This window comes from Chanodichthys erythropterus, chromosome 18, assembly GCF_024489055.1.
Source record: "Chanodichthys erythropterus isolate Z2021 chromosome 18, ASM2448905v1, whole genome shotgun sequence".
Taxonomy (NCBI): Eukaryota; Metazoa; Chordata; class Actinopteri; order Cypriniformes; family Xenocyprididae; genus Chanodichthys; species Chanodichthys erythropterus.
Genome location: NC_090238.1, coordinates 28258092 through 28278634, shown reverse-complemented (window position 1 = coordinate 28278634; position 20543 = coordinate 28258092). Strand labels below are relative to the sequence as shown.

The following is a 20543-nucleotide window of genomic DNA, read 5'->3' as shown; positions in this document are numbered from 1 at the left end:
TGTCTGCCAGAAGATAGTTTATGTTATAGTATAAGTCAGCTGTGTTTGTGTGAGCGTGTGTTTCTGTCTTACGTAAGTTAAGGTTGACTGCTGAAAGCACTGAAATGATTTTCCAAATGCAACCCTAATGATAATATATTGCGCATTTGTGCACATTAATATGCATTATTCTAGATCTACAAAACAACATTAGCAATGATGAAAACCAGAGCTTTTGATGACAAGTTCAATTCTCCTCTCCCTTTTTCACATTTAAACATGGGCGTAGGTTTGATTTTATTGCAAAGAGGCAGGATGACAACCTGAGAATACATATTTTTAAAACAAACCAGCAATTAAAGCAGTGAATCACAGGACCATGATCGTTCGTTCATTCATTCATTCATTCATTCATTCATTCATTCATTCATTCATTCATTCATTCATTCATTCATTTATTTATTTATGTATTTATTTATTTATTATCTGAAATGTTAGTGTAAAGAAAATACAATTAGGCTGTTAATATAAGGAAAATATTATCTTAATCATCACACCATACAAATATTACATTTGACTGCTGCCATATTATGTTCATGATATCTGAGGTAAGGAGCATACTGATAAACAACAGCAACAACAAAAAGTGATTATAAACTGGTTATCTTCCATCCAGCGAGTTGTTAACTTGAAAAGTCAATGAGTTCAACACAAGAAGGGCTTTAGCACTCGAGGAACGTTTTCAAAGTTTTCACCCCTCGGCTCTTAATGCATCGTGTTTTCTTCTGGAGCATCAGTGAATGTTTGACCCTGTTTTAATAGTTGAGTTTGAGTCCCTCAATTGTCCTCAGTGTGAAAAGATGAATCTCAAAATCATACAGTCACTGCTGGAAAGGGTTCAAATATGCAAAAATGCTTGAAAACTGATGAATCTGCAGGACCTGGAGGAATTTTCTGAAGAACAGAGCTCAGTTTAACTGCTCAGGACAAACAAGAGACACATGAACAACCATCACAAAACAAAAAAAAACAGTCGTGGATCATCAGGTAACCACACACAGTATTGAGAATCAATGGTTCACATACTTATGAATGGGGTTATTTTAATAAATTCAGCTATTGTTTTGTCTTGTGAACTAAATGCAAACATCTTTTATGTAAAAATCTTACTCTGGACAGTACTAAACAAAAAATAACATGCATTTTTTATTATCCCTCTTATTTTATTAAAATAATTCTCATTTTCACAGATTCTGCAAGGGGTTCACATACTTTTTCATGCCACTGTATGTAAAATAACACAAGCATCAACATTAAACATCTTATAAATCAAAACTGCCTAATGTCACTGAAATGAAATGGTGACCTAGGATGAGTTATGTATTTATTTAGTGCTGGTGCCACAAAGTATAGTACAGTAACAAGTAAATGTTAAAACTCCAGCCCACCAGCAATGTCACTTGGCCCACCTTACATTTCAAAGCTGGAGCTGGGCCTGCCTCTAATGCTCTGCCTCAGAGGATAAAGCAGCACTTAAAGTCAACTTGAACTCAAAATGGACTATATTTATCTTACTGTGGTTCTACTGTGAAAAAACTTTTCTAGAGTTTTCAGAAGCGGAAATCGTTATGGATAAACTTCTATAGTGGCCGCACATTCCCATTTGCTCCAATAGCAAAAAAACAAAACAAAATAAAACATAAACATAAATGTGGGTTAATGAAACTTTAAGCATTATTTATAGCACATCTAACATTCAGTATTTATTTATTTTTTTTTTTAATATCCTGTTTCACATCAAAATGTTTTATTGTAAAAGTGGTGTAAAATGGCAACTCACATTGACTTCAGTCATACAAACACTGGATCATTGAAAACTGAAATGTGGAACAATAATCTTAACTCAAGTGTATCCGAGTGCATTATTGCATATGAGAGCTGCCTGTCTTCATTTCCCTATGATTTCTAGCTGTCTGCGTGTTTGTTTAGAGGATCAACGCCCACTTAGTCATGGGTCTCGACTCAGACATCAATGCAAATCCCACAGTGAGATGCGAAACAACAACACAACAGGCAGGTTACAGGTCTAGGAGAAGGAAAAGCACATGAGAGGGAGAACAGAGAGGGAGGAGACTAAAATCATTGGTCACTGGCCACTAGCAAATTGAAATGTAAGCAATTTGCTTAATAAAATTAGCTAGGTCATTGACTTCCTTATGAGGGGTAGTTTGGTTAAAAAGCACAAAACCCACAGAGCAACTGTGCATCCGTGCATTCTTCCACTGGTATCATACACTGGAGACAGCATCTGTACACACATAAACACGTACCTGCCCTTGATTTCAACTGGCAGAGCTTTCGTAAGCAGCGTGGATATCTGGAGGATTTAGGGAATGTGTGATACGGTAGCAGAGGATGACCCAAAAATGGCAGAGGGGGCTGGTTTGGTGTCAGACAGCCAGACATCTCCCTCCATAAGGTCTCCAGAGACTTCTGAACTGACCCAAACCGGGGACGGTCTCCCAGGGGCCACCATGACCTCCTACAGCCCACTGCGGGCACTGCATCAGCCCTGCTGCTGGGTTCTGCTGCTGATCTTGCTGGTTTTCTCTCTTCTTTTCAGCTGGGCAGTGGTACACCTCAGCTTGGGAGCTCGGAGCAAACCCTTCAGGATTTCTTCCAGCTACAACCAGCCCGGCGACATGGAGACAGCGACCTATGACCCCCGCTTCACCACCAACTGCACCATAAGTAAGTGTTTTGCCTTTTAGAAATGTTTCAGTTTCTGAAAGCACATAGTTTTTCATACTAGTAGAAATTGGAAAGTTTTTATTTATTTTTTTTTCCTGTGATTTGATGTGTCTGTGAAAGTTTGGATTTGTACTCCAAAGACTAAAATCAAGTTCAAAATCAATGATAAAAAAGCCTGCTCTTTGATTATTTTTTTTTCTTACCACACTATAATATATATATATATATATATATATATATATATATATATATATTAATGATTTGAAAGAAGTCTTTCAGCTCAAGAAGGCTCCATTTATTTGATCACAAATACTATTTTAATATATTTTAAAATATTGGTTAACCATTGATAATAAGAAGAAATGTTTTGAGCACCAAATCAGCATGGATGATCTCTGAAGAATCATGTGACACTGAAGATCACATGAATAAATTACATTTTAAAAATATTTTAATATAGAAAACTTTTAAATTGTAATAATAATTGACAATACTGTTTATAGTTATTTTTGGTCAAATAAATACAGCTGAACTGGGCGATGAACGTGATTTCACCAAGTACAACATGTTCCAGGATCATCGTCTTTGTTGATCTTGGAACAATATTCCAATTAGCCAATCAGATTTAAGGGTCAAGTTTACAGTTTTCTGTATGTCAAGTTTAGGATTACAATCAGGGTTAGGTGCATCTACATCAGTGTTATTCAACTGTCATTTCCCTCTGATTTTAGAGATAATTTATCGGTAGGGGTGTGTTTAGGGGTAGGGGTAGGACTAAATTTTCAGACAGGAATGTTGTTCCAGGAACATGTCTTACATACTAGTTCTTGGTCCAAAATTTGAAAACAACCAAGTACTAATCAAAAAATGACAGGTTCTGTGATTGTTTTTTTATCTTCTGCTTTAACAAGATTAATATGTACAAAAGAGAAAATGGTTTATTACCTTTTTGTTTTTTGGAAGGCAGAACTCAAAATGAGACTGTGCTCTGTTTAGTTTCTGTAAAACCTCATAAAGTCCTAAACTTTGAATGTAAAATATTGCAAGTCATTGCAGGGCAGAATATTGCAATGCAAATGTGTTTGTGAGTTTCAACTTATTGCCTTTTTTAATCAAGTACAAAAAAAGTTGCATTATAGTACATTCATATTTTTCCCCCCAAATAACTTTGCAAACCTTTCAATCAAAGGTAAAAAGATTGTAATGCAAGTTTGATGCCCAGAAGCAATGTCTCTTTGTACAAGCGTATTGCATGCATTTTATTCTAACACTCAACCTATGTAAGGAGAGCAACTGCCTCGTGCCACTTCCTCATTTGAACTACAACATTTACTATAGAGCATTCATTTTTTCTCTTGCTCCCTTTTTTAATTTTCTCTTTTTTCTGCTCTGTGCTTCCTGATTCAATAACTGGCGGGGAAATTGCCCATGTCTGACCGCAGGGAACAGAATGCTGCTTGTCATGCAAATTCAGAGGCAGACAGATCTCTAATTGTTTCAGGGTTGTGTAGCTCGGTAGCACAGGTTTTTTTTTTTTTTTTTTTTTTTTTTTTTTTTTTGCGTCTGCCCAAACAAATCCCTCCGGGGGTCACTACGTTAGACAGGCTGTTCTCGTCCTGAGGCACGCCGTGTTCCTCTGTTCTTGCTGTTAAATGCCCTGCTCTTTCTAGCTCTATTCCACCCCCGCTTGCCATAATAGATATTAGCAGATTGACATGCTTTACAGCGCGGCTTGCCTTCCTGAAGCACCTGCCACTAGAGCTCGAATTACCTGCCACCCAAAAACGTGCTCACTTGATGTACAGATTTGCAAAGCTGAAGACTGTGTGCATGTGTGTGCTTGTGCAAGAGAGATGTGGTTGATAAGGCTTGAAATTTCCCTTAATGAAATGAAGTAATTGCTGTAATCAAAAGAGCTCTAAACGTGACTCTTTTCGCTCTGTTTTTTGGCACATCAGCTTTGCTAAATGATCTAGACAAAGCGTAAGACAAAATAAGACCACAATATTTTTACATTTTCTGAAGACAGTGTTGTGAGTGGTTGAAAATTTTGCTGTCACAATGCTAAATTGTGGATGGTTGTTAGCACGAAGAATTCAGATTAGTTTCTAAGGTGTTCTTAGTGGTTGTTAGTGTTAAGCATTGCCTGTTAATCTAGTATTTTAATAAATAAATTAAAAAATGACTGCGTTAAGGCTGCAGTTTAATGCTTTGAGTACAGTATATGCATTCACAGATAAGCCCACAGATTGATTATTTTCTCAAATAAATGAAGAAATATAGAATTAAACATAAATTATCTGTGTGATTTATATTTGAGTATTACAGTCAACATCCACGTCAAGTAAACTTAATATAACATGTAAATATTGTCCTCGGTAGCTCAAATTGTGCCATCAAACATTAAAAGCAATATTTTAGGAATATCAAGGTTTTTTTTTTTTTTTTTTTTGTGCTCCCAATCTAGAGCTGCACGATTCTGGATAAAATGAGAATCACTTTTTTTAGTTTTTTTTTTTGTTTGTTTGTTTAAAATGGAGATCACGATTCTGAATATACAACTAAAAAAAAATAACTGTAAATTAAATGTAATTTACTAGAGGTTCTGACAAAATATTTCTGGACTCTAATTGCTGTAAAAATGTTTAATTAATTTGAATGAATCTAAAAAAAAAATGGTTTTGAATTAATTCAAAATGCATGTTTTTTTTATATACAATGCATGTTTTTTGTTTGTTTGTTTGTTTGTTTGTTTGTTTGTTTGTTTAATACTGTCCTGAATAAGATAATTTGCATAAAAGATGTTTACATGTAGTCCATACACACACACACACTCAAAAAAAAAAAAAAAAAACTTTCCTTGAACCCTTTCCAGCAGTGACTGTAGGATTTTGAGATCTGTGTTTTCACACTGAGGACAATTGAGAGACTCAAACACAACTATTAAAAAAAGGTTCAAACATTCACTGATGCTCCAGAAGGAAACACAATGCATTAAGAGACGAGGGGTGAAATGTTTTCATTTTGAAGATTAAGATAAATTATATTAATTTGTCTTCTCGGAAACATGTAAGTATCTTCTGTTTTTTTTTTTAAAGAACGTTGGGCAGTTTAACTGCTCAGGACAAACAAGGAACTCATGAACAACCATCACAAAAAAAAAAAAACAAAAAAAAAAAACTGTTGTTCATGTAAACTTTTGAACAGGATAATTTTTATAAATTCAGCTATTTTTTTTTTGTTTTTGTTTTTGTTTTTTTGTTCTGTGGACTTTATATATACATCTTTTATGTAAAATATCGTATCCAGGACAGTACTAAATAAAATAAAAAAAAAAACATGTATTTTATATGATCCCTCTTATTTTGTGAAAAAATTAACATTTTGCAGATTCTACAAGGTGTATGTAAACTTATGATTTCAACTGTACTTGTTTCATTACAGGATGAATCAGTGTTTTTGAACAAATCTTTTAAAATGAATGATTCAACGACAAATACTTTTTTTTTTTACCAGTCACTTGTGGACAGTTGCATAAGATGTAATTGATACAACCGTTATTTCAAGGGGCAAGTTAGTTTTAAAAGGTGGTTTGCTCTATTTTGATTGCTGTCATACACATCAATGTTTATATACTAACTTTAAACTTTTATCTCAGTATTCTGTGATAATTTGAATATTTGTAACACAGAAATAACTGCTGTGTGGTTCAAAACTGCTTTCTCTGAATCAGCGCGGCAGCACAAAAACAGATTTGAATGTTCCGGTATGATTTTGTCTAAAGTTTAATAGACACGGGCGAATCATTGTTATTAATAAAGTAAGATTGCGTGGGTGTTTGAATTGAGAAAGCAATGTTTTTACGATTAATTAGTACTTTTATATGGATGCTCATTGATGTGCATTGTCCCTATGAATTTAAAAAAAAAAAAAAAAAAAACATCTGGTCACCTAGACAATAATAGCAAATCTCTCCTGAATGAGTTCTAGTATATGACTAAATGTAATGCAGTGATTGGTTTGTTCAAGGTATGAGCAAGTAATAGTGAGGGTGATGCTTGAAATGGCAATGAAAAGAGATATTTTGGTTATGTTGCATGTACACTACTCACAGTGCACATATTCAGCAAACTACAGTTTGCGTTCAAAAGCTCTGACACCTTATCTCAGCAGAGCTACAATGAGAGCTGCCATCACCTCGGTCTCAAGACAATGCAGAGGTGTAGATCATCCAATCATAAAATGTTAACTCACTCCCTGTTTGTTGCTGTCTGAGTCATCTGCTTTTTGCTCCCTCCAGCAAACCTGATTTTGATTACACCACTGTCATAAAAATGTGTCTAGCAGGCTGAGCCCACTTCTGCAGAGGTTTGATGAGGTCCATTTATATTCTTTGAGTTATCCTCTCTCTTTTTTTTTTTTTTTTTCCTTGCGAAACAGCATAGTGAATGACCACTGCAGTGCCTTACTGTGAGTGCAAAGTGAAGGTGTTCAATTTCCCATCATCTCTCACGGTGATGACTTCAGAGAAAGTGTCCCTGGGTCGATTATTTTTACCATGACTTATATAAGATGCTTCTCTAAATAACTTGTTTGAATGCACTGAGAAGTGATCGAATTAACAGCTAATTTAGCTTAAAGGTTGCAAATATTACAGGTCACGTACCTTTTTTTTTTGCATAGGTAAATTTGATAAAGCTAACATACATGAGAGTAAATCAGCGATACCATTTTTAAGTAAACAAAATCAAAATGGCTTTGTATTAAGCTATTCAAAAATGTATTACAAAATGCAATTCATATACTGTGACATGATTACATCTTTTCTGATGAGCATAATATCATAAAGAACAAGTAAAAGCCAAATTAAAAGAATACATTTCTTAAAATAACAACCTTAAGTAGTAAAATAAAAAATAAACATTTTAATATAGTGTAACTACTTCAGTGCTTATTAATATTTCTACGACGTGGTCACTTTATTAATCATGCATGTGAAATTCTAAAAGATGACAGCATGAATATTGATTTCTGAGTATATTGGGACAACATGTGCACAAACAACTCAATTTCCCTCATGGCATTTTTATTTTGTCATCAGCCATTCAAGAAAACGGGCTGCATCCATTCATTCATTTATTATAGCAACTGGGACCCATAGGGTCTTGGACCAGGAGCCTCGTGTTCCCCAGTCTATATCCTTCCCCATTAAGCTGTGCAGCTGTCAGGGTCTAACATGGTGATGCTTGCTGCTTTACAGCCTGGGATGGACCGTGGAGGTGTGCCAAGTCTTTCCCCCAACCATCAATCATTCAGGCCCGCGAGACTGAGTGAGTGAAATGAGCTGTGCTGTGAGCGGGCGAGCAGTGAGAATGCGAATCCCAGGAAAAGTCCAGTGGGGATGACGCTTAGTGGTTCTCTAGTCAGACTATCGTGTGCTGAGGGATGTGTGCTCAAGGGCTCAAAGGAAGCAGCTTCGGTCTTTCTCAGGGGGCGGGTAGTCAAGATATGTTTGAAGAGAATCATATGACAGTGTTGATTTGATTAAGAAAATCTTAAGTTGATCCATTAAATGTTTATTAAAGACATTAAATGTATAATAATTTTTTGTGCAGATGATGTCATGAAGATTATGATAATCAGTGATGATGATGAAGGTCAGAAGCCAGAGCAGACTCCATCAGATTATCCCTTGTGAAAAAGAAAATAATGTCATTTATTTCTCACCCTCATGCCGTTCCACACTCGTAAAACCGTCGTTAATCTTCGGAACGCAAATTAAGATATTTTTGTTGAAATCCGATGGCTCAGTGAGGCCTGCATAGGGAGCAATGACACTTTCTCTCTCAAGATCCATAAATGTACTAAAAACATATTCAAATCAGTTTATGTGAGTAGCCTACAGTGGTTCAATATTAATATTATAAAGTGACAAGAATATTTTTTGTGCGGCAAAAAAAAAAAAGATAGCGGCTTATATAGTGATGGCCGAATTTAAAACACTGCTTCATGAAGCTTCGGAGGGTTATGAACCTTTTGTGTTGAATCAGCGGTTCAGAGCACCAAAGTCACGTGATTTCAGCAGTTTGGCAGTTTTACACGCGATCCGAATCATGAATCAAGCTTCAGACGCTCAAAACACATTCATCTTCATTAAAAGTAGTGAGACTTAATGATCTTACCAGAGCTGATGCCACTCTCTATTGCAGTCTTTGATATTGAAATTAGCTTATGATAAATAAAGTGAAGCGCATACATTTATGTGGCCAAGTGTAAATGTTTTAACAAATTAGATATCTATCCTATCAGTAGAAACACACAAAGTGACCAGGTGTAAACAGGCCCTGTAAATGTGAGAGTAAATAAAAAATGGGGTTAGTTGCCAATTGACTGTTCACTTTATTAGGAACTGCATCATATAATACATGACAAGACATGACAATAATCTGACCCTTGCTGTTAGCCGGTCGTAAGTGACATGAACGACTCAATCCAAGAGCTCCATAAAAAAACAACATTATCTAATAATGATGGAAGTGTTTTGTGCACTATTTTTTTTTTCTGTACATCCAAAATATAAGCAATATGCTTATAGCTACAACTCAAGAAAGTGGAATATACTATTAAGCTTGAGAACGTCACCAGCCACACAACCTCACAATGCTCTTGCTGTCAAACATCATTGTAGCAGCCCAGTATCATGCATATGTGATTTTATTTTCAGACTGGCCGCTGTTTTGCTTCTATGACCAATGCAAGATCAATTGTTTTTCACAAATCAAATTTAAAAAGCCAGGAAAGTTTTTGTGATATTTACCAGCCATTAACATGTCACCATAATAAATGATTAGCCCACTGGCTTGGCCCAACTGTTTGTATAAATCAACAGTAGCAGATGATCTTGGACTGAGCTTTGCTTTGGGTACTGAGCATAAATAGTGAATGAAAAGCCTGTGAAAAAGAGAGGGAAAAAAAAATGATGTGCAATTTCACAAACAAACTATAGGCCGTGGGGGTCTGCAGATTGTCGCTAAATTGGTAATTCAAGTCATGACTTGTAGGGGCGTTCACACTGACAGCAATTTGCAGAGACAAAGTGACTGCAAAATCATTCATTTTCAATGAGAGTTGGCAATTTTAGGCCCATGCGTGAGTTGGTAATGCGAAAGATTTGAGCAGAGTTCAGCTTTATGCAAACGAGAAGCGATGCAATGTGGCAACTATCAATGGGAGTTCAGAGAGTGAGCTTGTATAATCTGTTGAAATGGCTACTAGAGTTCAAAACTTGTCAACCACCAGTGATTAATTCAGTGTCAGTCTGAATTCCTTTTGTTTATGTTTTTTTTTTTTTTTTTTTCCCGTTCTTGTACCATTTGTATGTTACAGAAATAATGCTAATAATAATGCTATTACAATGCTTAAAGGTGCTCTATGTACGTTTTTCACTGTACTAAAGCATAAAAATACCATAATATGTTTGCAGATATTTATTAAACATGCTCAGTTCACATGTAATAGCATTATTATTAGCATTATTTCTTTCTTTTTTTTCTTCTTTCTTTTTTTTAAGATTTCTTTTTGGCGTTTTTGCCTTTATTATGATAGGACAGTGATTAGACAAGAAGCGAAGTGGAAGAGAGAGGGGGACGGAATCAGGAAAGGACCACGAGCCGGGACTCGAATTCGGGTTGACCGATGCGCATTGCCGCTACATGTCGCCACCCCGGGTTGCCAGTCGGCGGAAAACACATGCAGTGAATTGCGGCCATGGAAGCCAGTGAACAAACTGGGTCAGAGATTGCAGATTCTACATGACCTAAAAAGCCTCAGCGTCCATCTAAAAATCTCTATGAATGGGAGCATATTAAAATGCGATATCAACTCATAAATCAATAAATCAACTTATTATCTTTCAATGTGTGTAAGTCTCCTCACCTTTCGATGTCAATTGAGCTCGCTCATGTTGTGTGTCTTCAAACTGGCAACCCGCGAGAGCGTTGAGTCTGAGGAGGAGGGGGCAGGGCAAATAATATTTTGAATTTGGACTGCACTGCCCATTTTAACCACTAGCTGTCATTCTTACATAGAGCACCTTTAATATAAATGTAAAAAAATAAAAAAAAATCAACTCCAGTCAGCAGTCAATAAAGACATCTAGGACATTTATTCCTCTCACCCCACTCCTATCTGTTCTTGTCCCGTCTTCATCACCCCTCATCTTTTCCCACTGTTCCTGCCTGTAGGCATTCACATCTGAAATTCTCTGATGTTTTGTTCTCATTTCAAAGAGTACAAATTATTTGCAAAAGTCCACATTTATTAACCTCTCTTGCCCCAGGTTCTCCACAGCAATATTTAGAAAGTCCTCCATCGACAGAGGAGATCATCACTGATCTAACATCTATTTGTTAGATAAGTGTTTTTTTTTTTTTGTTTTGTTTTGTTTTTTTGTTTTTTTCCAGAAGAAAGGTCAGGCTGTGTAAGCAGCACTTACATATATTACCTGTGATAGAAAGACAAAACCATCATAAAACGATTACACATTAGGACATGTTTCACATTCTTTCATTTCATCTTGTGAAATAACTTGAAAAGAAAAGGAAATTTGTCGTCATACCAAAAGGACTATTTTTACAACCAGTAGTTGCTGCAGGGACAGTTCACACTACAATGAAAATGCTCACCCTCACATCAATTCGATTTATGACTTATCCTAACAACTTGACAAGCAAATACATTTGACAGTCCCCAAAATAACAAAAATCATGATAAAATATAAAATCGTATGGTCCATACTATATATTTGTTTTGAGAGACAAAATTGAAGGTATCCTACCTTCTTTGGTCTGATGTGGTTCTCAAAGTTATTTTATAGGTTCTGGAATATATAGCAAACGAGTCATATGAGCTATACTTTTATAGTGCTTATGCAGTCTTTTTGAAGCTTGAAAGTTCCAGTCCCATTTTCATTATAAAAAGAGTGAACAAGTACATTTTCTTATTTGTTAAATTTGAATCTGACTGTTCTTCTAAGATAAGGTTTTCTAATCAATAGCATATACAGTAGTAACACCACACTGCAAGAGAGCATCACGAATCGCTCTTCCAGCCATCTCTGGATTCTTCAGGCACTTTTGCTTTAATCTCTGGAGACTCTTTCTCAATCATCTTTGAAAGGCAGCAGTTTGAGCTGTAATGTGACTGTCCAGCTTTGGCAAGCACTGGGGAAACATCAAGGAACTAGGCCACCATGGAATCAAAGGGGCTTTATACCTCCAAGACGTCATGAAGCAGACAGACTTGCCTCCCATCTCTCTTGGGCATCCTTTGATATAAAGACACTGGCCTTTATGATACTTTCAGCATGGCCTTTCTCGACCTGGTCTCAAAACATGACTGTCATGTGAGATGTTCTATATCCTGTGAATGTATAGTCTCAGGGATCAACGTTGTTTGTTACTTGTCAGTCATGCATTCACACACACACACACACACACACACACACACACACACACACACACACACACACACACACACACACACACACACACACACACACAAAGACCTAGTTATAGCAGTTTTGCAGATGGCCAGGGCAATGATTCATATAGCATAGAAAAGAAGAGAGAAGAGTCTGCAAAAGAATTAAAAAATTTAAAAGGGAGGGTAACAGAATGAAACAAGTTGGAGTCAAACTTTGCATACAAAGAAGTGGTCATGCAACACGCAATACCTCCCAGACTACATGAAAAACTGAAAAACTTTAGAGTTCTACCAGAAAGACTCGAGAGGGAAGATAACATAACTATGATATTTGTTAACAATCAGCAAGTAAAATATTGTAAGGAAGTTCTTTGGCGTAGGCCCCATCCATAGCCCACATCTTAAAGGGTTATATGTCCTGCCTGAAGACGAAGGCAAGGGTTGTAGCCAATCCCCTGGGAGGTATAGACAGGGACCATCCTGGTGGTGGTGGGGAGGATGGAGGTGAAGGTTGGTGTCAGTATCTACAAACTCAGACATGTGTAAGTACCGATCTTGTATACTCCAAGTGTAAGATAATGATTGGTTAGATCTAATCTAATAGGTGACATAACATTGAGTCTTCCTGGCAGAACTTATGCTAGAGCTTTCATTTCTGATATTAAAAGGGAAAAAAGTGAAACTTTTTAGAACTGAAATTTTAAAAAGTAAAGGTTATTTGAATATTCAAGTTGCGTAGTCACTAATGTTTTGTTGAGTAGACGTTTGGATACCTCTAAATCAGGGGTGTCTAGTCCTGCTCCTGAAGGGCAACTATTTTGCAGTATTCTGAGTTTTGCTTCATTTAACTACACTTGAAGCAACAAATTAAGGTGTTCGGATTACTAAAGACCAGGCAAGTGTGTTTGAACTACTCTCTGCAAGACATTTTCCCTCCAGGACCAGGACTGATGAATCATGTCACTTACAGCAGTTGGTGTAAGACATTCTTCATTATGATTTATTTTAAACCATGTTTGCAATTTCGAATAAAGTTACTGACCTACCACAGTTACTTAGCCCATTTTTTACTTACAATATCTGGGGTAGGTAATCCAGGCATCATAGCTTTCTGTCAGTCAAATTAAGAAAGTTCCACTGTGAAATTATGTGAGGAACAGACTGAGATTTAGGTTGTTACTTGGTGAATATCTTAGAGAGACAGCAGTGTCCAAAACTAGTCTAAATGATTTGTCCCTTAATTAGACTGACATAGACTGCGTTTCTCAAAAGCATCTTGAGCTAAGTTGATTGACCACTGGTGGCAATGGTTCTATGATCTACTTAGGCTTATGATGCTTTTGGGAAACATAGCCCTGGTTTAAGTTTTCAAAAATGTCCAAAATCATAAAGCAAATATGCTTTGCATTCTCAGCTTTCATAGTGTTCTCTTCCATATAAACTACTCTCAATGCAGAGCAACAGTTTGAAGAGACTTTTCCAGAGCAAGTTAGTTAAAGCTACATTGCTGACATAATAATTGGTAAATAATCTGATTCAATCATCAGTTAATTGCAACAGGAAAGAAGTAATGCACATTAGGGATGTAGAATGTAATTTCAAGCTTGCAAGGCATTGGCCAAGAATTTGTGTCTGCATTTATATGCTTCCATAGAGCAGTGTTTCCAAACCTTGTCCCTGGGCGTCTCCCTTATCTGACCCATCCATTTCAGGTCTTGAAATCTCCACTAATGAGTTGTTTCATGTCTGTATGATTAGGAGAGGTTAAAAATGGGTTCAAAACAGAGTTGGGAAACACTGGCATAGAGTAGATTTTCTGGCCTTAGAAAATATACAGTTGCAAACATGTAAAGGTTAGTACACAAGTAATTACACAGTGAGCAAGGGGTGTGAGTTCTAACATACGTGCTCTGGCTTTTATATTGTCTTACAGGAATACATACCACCTTTTACCAATAAGAGCTTTGGTGCATCAGCTCACTTTGTCTTCCTCACTGGCTTGTCCCCTTTGATTTGTCGTCTCTTCTAATGCAGCAGCCCCAAAACGTCCCAAAAAATAGTCAAAGAAAATGAACCAGTTATTTCATTGCTTGCTTTTGCCCCTCAGGCACTGTAGAATAATCTGACAAAGACAAATGATGCCAAGGCCCTTCCTCGGCCAATCAAGAATGGGGCTGAACAGTTCGTTGAGCTCCTAAATAGATGCCCCCCATTTCATCTGTTGTCCTAAGGGAGAGCAGGGTGTAATTCAAGGGCATTAACTTTACGGCTCTCCCTGCAGATCTGACACATTGGCTTGGACTGCCCCAACTAACACAGGGTGTGCTCACCTAACATTCTCAATCCATTCCTAGAGGCCTGTTTGGAAGTCTCAGGATCATTTACTACTTAATAGGGACCAAGAATTCTTGAAACTGAAAGTGAAGTTCATAAGTCCCACATTTTCTTATAATCTTTTCATATAATTCAGTGAGATAAAGGTAAACAGATTGACTCGCTGCCTATGATGAATGGCTCAGGCTTAAGGCTTAAGCTCAAAATTCCCCTTGGTCTACTTAATTAATGAAGGTAATATGATTTTAATACACAACAGAAATAAAGAGAAATAAAGGTGGAATTAATAAACCAATTTGAGGATAAGAAGAGCATGCTTTTCTCAAACTTATGCCCAAAAATAATGACTTGCAGTTTGCTAAATCAAATGAAATATGAACTAATTTAGTAGGTACACACACATTGATTACCAGTTAAAAAGAAAAGGAAACACCTGGAAATATATACAGTATTTTAATACTATTAATATCCAGATCTGCATTGTATAAAATCGGTGTATATCTCTTGGGGACATGGTAAAAATGTCTTGCAAAAAATGAATGATCCAATAAGGCTCAAATCAAGAAAAGGGAAATAGATGTTGAAAAGATACAGACAGAATTAAAAGGTCAGAGGAAGGAAGGAAAGAACAGATATTTGATGGAAAGGATAGGAAAATGCAGGTATGAATAAAAATAATGAGATAATGAGATTATCAGTATAACAAACAGGTCAATGTCCGTTGAAACCAGGTCTGTGTAGTACCATTATCTGTCTAGTCTATCAGATTTATTTTCCACTTCTCTTATAAGAGCAGTCTCCAACAAGCAAGCATATACCACTTTGCAGTGTTGTAATATGCATTTAGCAAATTAGCAATGTGAGGACATCAGCAATGTGCTATGAACTTGAAGAGAATCTTAATTTGCTGCTTCTGTCAGGTCCCATTATGCAGATTCCCAGAATCAGGATGAAGAAAGTCCCTGTTCTTTTTTGGAATATTGCACTTAGCTATTGAGAAAGTACAGAACATCATGTATGAATCAGAGTACTGACTGTCATTTTGTTTTGAGGGAACACATTTCAAACTGGCTTAGTTGTATCTGTCTACGGTGTGCAATACAGGCAGTGATCTTTTGCTATAATGAACATACAGTACACACAGACCACACAAACACTTAGATCTCCACATTGTACCTTTCACATCCAATATGTTTACCATATGACCTATTCACCTTCACATCAATGACTTGCTCTCTTTGTTGAATGATAAACTTTCATATTTAATCAAGACCAAAGTGGCTCCAAAGAAAGCCTTTAATTAATAATGCATTTCAGTGGCTAGTGCATAATTTACCTGCTTAGAAGCACAATGCAAACTACAGTATTTTATCATTAGCTAGCTAGTACTAACCCTTCAAAAAATGTATCAGTTGTGAAAAACGCCTCTTGTTTCTTATATTTTTTTTATTTTGAGAAGTGTGAGGCATTTTAAAAAATGCATGAACTTAGCATGCTGTGTGGCCTACTTCTTGTTACACAACAAAGATGGAGGAAATGGAGTCTGAAACAGAGTTCCCAACCATCTTGCTGTGACCTTTATAGGCAATATGTTTCTGAAGGAGTCATTAAACTCTCATTCTGTTGGTAATCATTCTTGTTGCTTGAAAGAGAATATAAAAATGACTTCAAATATTTCTTCTGTCAGTGCTACTGGAGCTCTAAGCTTTGCTTTTGAATGATATATAATCATTAAATCATAAAAAGTGATTTCAAAAATCGCATTAATATTTTACAAATAATTTATCACAAAATGAACACAAGGAGTGTGATATTTTTAATGTAAAAGGCAAAAGTGAAATGTGAAATCTCCAGGTTTCGGACAGAAACTGCTTTTTGTGTGATGGTTGCAGGACTCACAGTATGCAGCAAGATATTACATTTTTATTCATGATTACGAAAACAACCATTTTATCAATCATAATGCATGCTTGAAATGTGTGACTTAACCTTGAAGGATCTTTGTACTCGAAACAATATATCAAAGCCTGATTTTTGGTGACTCACATTTCAGCACATCCTCCATGCAGTGTTTACAAGGGTTAGCATTTGTGCCGCAGAGCCTGTGAACCTCCATGATGGTCATTAAGCTTTTTCCCCATGTGCAGTGACAGATTGAGCTTCTTTTATCTTAGCTTAGCTTTCAGCTCACTGATATGAATGTTTGCCCGCTAGTGGAATGACTCACTGTTACGGCTGGCTGTCAAATGTCTGCTGAACAATAATTAAATCATTTTAGTACTTGCACACGTACGCTAGTCCAACATATCCATCACATCTTTGTTCTTTCATCACAAAGCCTAGCTGCATCAGAGCAGATTGGTGTATTAACACCTCCTCGACTTTTGTTTCTCCTCTTTTTTTTTTTCTTTTCTCTTCATACACACTGGCAGAGCGTTTGATTAAAAAGACTATTAGTATTTTTTTTTTTTTTTTTTTTCTTTAGCAAGGGTGCCATGCTGAGATGTGAAGCAGGCCTATTAATTGCTACGCCATTTACATGAACTGATGGTTCTCGCTCAAAGCATGTAAATGTGGCTGCAGTTGCAAGTCACAATTTTACGCAATACTAGGAGATAAATGAAAGTGAATCAAGTGTATTATGAAAAAGAATCCATCCCTATGCCAATGTGTCATCAAGATTAAAAGAAAATAAATGAAATTAATCTTTACAAAACCTTCTAAAAAACAACAACAACAACAACAAAACATTTCATCCAGTAAAGCACAATGTTTACTCTGCATCCCTTTTACCAGGAATTGTGACAGTTGCAGCCCAGGTTACAACTACCATATCCAAGTTGATACATCCCCCAATAAGTGTTTGATCAATTTGGATTCAGAGAACAGTAAAATAATAACTTTGGTTCCCTGAATTACAATATTTTGAAGGTATTAATGTTATTTTATCTATTTCATTTATTTGTTCCTTTGTGAAAAGGTATTTTGTTTGTATTATGAGTATTATTTTGAAAGTACAATATTTTACTGTATTTCGAATTAAATGTATGTTCATAAAGAAACATATAGATAATATAAATGAAATAAATGGGTTCTTTGTACTTAGAGAATACACTTTCATCACTGTTTAAGTACTCTAAAAAGTAAAAAAGTACATTATTGTTATTTTTTAATTGTTTTAAGTACATTTTAAATCAAAAGTTTATTTCAAATCATTAATAATCTTATAAAGTATTTGTCATGCTGGTAATACTTTAGTTTAGGGAACATGTATTCACTATTAACTATGACTTTTCCCTAAATAAACTCCTAATTTACTGCTTATTAATAGTAAGTTTTTAAGTTTAGGTATTGGGTAGGATTAGGAATGTGAAATAAGGCCATGCAGAATAAGGCATTAATATGTGCTTAATAAGTACTAATAAACAGCCAATATTCTAGTAATATGCATGCTAATAAGCAACTAGTTAAAAGACCCTAAAATAAAGTGTTACCATCATGCTTTTAAAAAAGTACACTTATTTTGATATATTGACTAACATACTTAAACAGATATAAAGTATTGTATCATAATTCTAACTGCAGTGTGTTGTTTGACTTTGAGAAAGAATTTTCCAACTTTACAGACCCAGGGACCAGGAGTGTGTTTTCTGGAGTGGATTTTGACTAAAGTCTTGACTCCAGTAGTAGCAATCAATGAAATCATCTCCTCAGGTTCATAAATATTTAACGAGGACAGGGTCAGAATTTAGAGTACATGATTGTGGTCATTATCATATTCGATATAGCTTTTTTTTTTTTTTCGACAAGAAATAAAACCAGCATTCATGTGTCTTGCACCAATCATTGCAAGCAATAGCAAGAGTTCCAAACTTTTCATCTTTTAAATCTGTCATACTGGAATATTTTCCATTACATATTTACCCTCTGAGGTATGTGACTGGTCCTTAGAATGCTAATTCACTGGTTTGAGTCAATCAAACATCCTGTTCTTAAAAAAAAAAAAAAAAAAAAAAAGAAGAAGACATTACAACAAAAGAATCTGCCCTACTTTTTATTAAGTGTCTTTAACTACTAACACATAAATAAATAGTTTGATACAATGCAGTTATTGTGTACATACATTTTTTTACATTTGACCCTTCCCTTACACCTTAACCCACCCTTAAACCTACCCATACCGCCAAACCTGTCCCCAAACTTACATGTATCCCACCTCAATAGCAACAAAAGTGTTTTGCAACATCATGACCACAATAAATACATTGTATCTATTTATTTATTTAAGGACATAGTTAAAGACACCCAATATAAAATGGGACCAAAGAATCTAGCCACAGTTGAGCAAAAACTCTTTTAGATTTTACTTTCCACCAGGAAACCCCCACCCAGATTCTTAGCCTTCCCAGGGCCTCTGTATTAAAAATAAAGAAAGAAAGAATATAAATTGTATTGGTATTGACTGCTAAAATATTGGAAAGTCCTACACCCATCGTTTTATATTTAGTTACATGCTTGTCTTGATTTTCAAGTTGTTGAAGCATTATCATCTCAGATAAACATCTCTTGTCATGTGTCTTCCCAACCAAATCTGTTGTCACCCAGATCAAGGATGTGTTTCGCCTCTGTAGGCGCCAATGATAAAATCACATCTCCCTATTTTTTTTTTTTTTTTTTTTTTTTTGAGAAGGAAGTGAATCACATCAGTGTTTTTTTTTTTTTTTTCTGTACAATCACTCTCTTTATCACTGTCAGCAGTATGATGAACCCCTGGTGAGCGCGGCCCGTTTGTACAGCTCTCCATTTGCATAGATATGCAAACCCTGGTTACATCTCGTTATGTTCGCTGTGATGCTATCAGACTCAGCTCACATAAATCCAGTCGCCACATGCTACTTATCTGGGCCATTGTTCCGTCTTACATATTCTGAAGCGTGTTAAGCTAGCGCTCCATATGCAAAAAGAAAAAATACATATGGCGCCATAGTGAAATGATCCATATCTCGTCCCTTAAAACAACGGCAGAAGTTGTATGTTTGTGTTAAAATGTTATCCTTGGCATCTGTTCAGAGCTGTGCTTGAGTTTTCATTACATTAACACATTTTTTGAGTGTCTATTGTATCTTTAGTGGACAGGAAAGAGCTCTTTGTGTTTTCATTTGTTGATAGCCTTTGTCAGTATCCTTTCTTGTCATTGAAGCCATAAAAAACAAGGGACTGCTGAGAGCCTTTGCCTCTTTTATGTCTTCTTTCTGCCTCATTTATTTTCGCAAAGTGCTGAATTTACTTGATGTCTTTGTGTTTGTTTGCACCAAAGCTTTTAATGTAACCTTCTGATTTACTTTCTTGGCGGGAAACTATATCGGAAAGACATAAAGTAAACCTCTCCAGAGTAACCTGTTACACCTAATGTGAGGTTGTAAAAGAAGATGTACGTGAAAAATGGGCTAAAGGTGGCCTAATGGTAATGATCAGGGCTGCTTGCGCAAATGTAATATCTTAAGCAGGGGTGACCCTAGAATCAGAGATACTGGGATTGAAATTCTGCTTCATCACCACTGTGCCCTTGAGGGGTATAAACCTGGGCTCCTTCAGCGGAACCATCTCTGTAATTAGTGTCTCTAATTCCCACTTGTCTTTCTCTTCCCAGGAACCTCTCAAAATGTCACTCTCCGGGGCCGCTATCACTGCAGAGGGGGTCGCGAGATCAACGTGAGCCAGCTGTGTGACTTCAACCCTGACTGTCCACAAGGGGACGATGAGGGAGAACATTGCCGTGAGTATTAGTGCTGTCCATTTGGTGGACGAGACAGTAGACGGGGGCTCAGGAGGTCAACAACAGCTCTTTAATGAAGGCATTGTGTGTTTGCCCAATATATAACAGAAGTTGTGTTTATTGGACATTGCAGGATCTGTTCTGCTCCAGTAGCCATTATCATCCCAGACACATTCTTTCTCAAAATGAAAAAAAAAAAAAAAAGGCAAAAAAAAAAAGG

At 36.2% G+C, this 20543-nt stretch overlaps 1 protein-coding gene across 1 annotated transcript in view; it reads left to right on the top strand.

Annotated features, from left to right (window-relative positions):
• Window positions 1-20543, top strand: part of alk (ALK receptor tyrosine kinase) — a 504605-nt gene that overhangs the window by 416969 nt on the left and 67093 nt on the right. The window contains exons 5-6 of the mRNA XM_067367730.1: window positions 2603-2730; window positions 20198-20323. Coding sequence (XP_067223831.1) covers window positions 2603-2730; window positions 20198-20323 — 254 coding nt within the window. The remainder of the gene's footprint in view (window positions 1-2602; window positions 2731-20197; window positions 20324-20543) is intronic.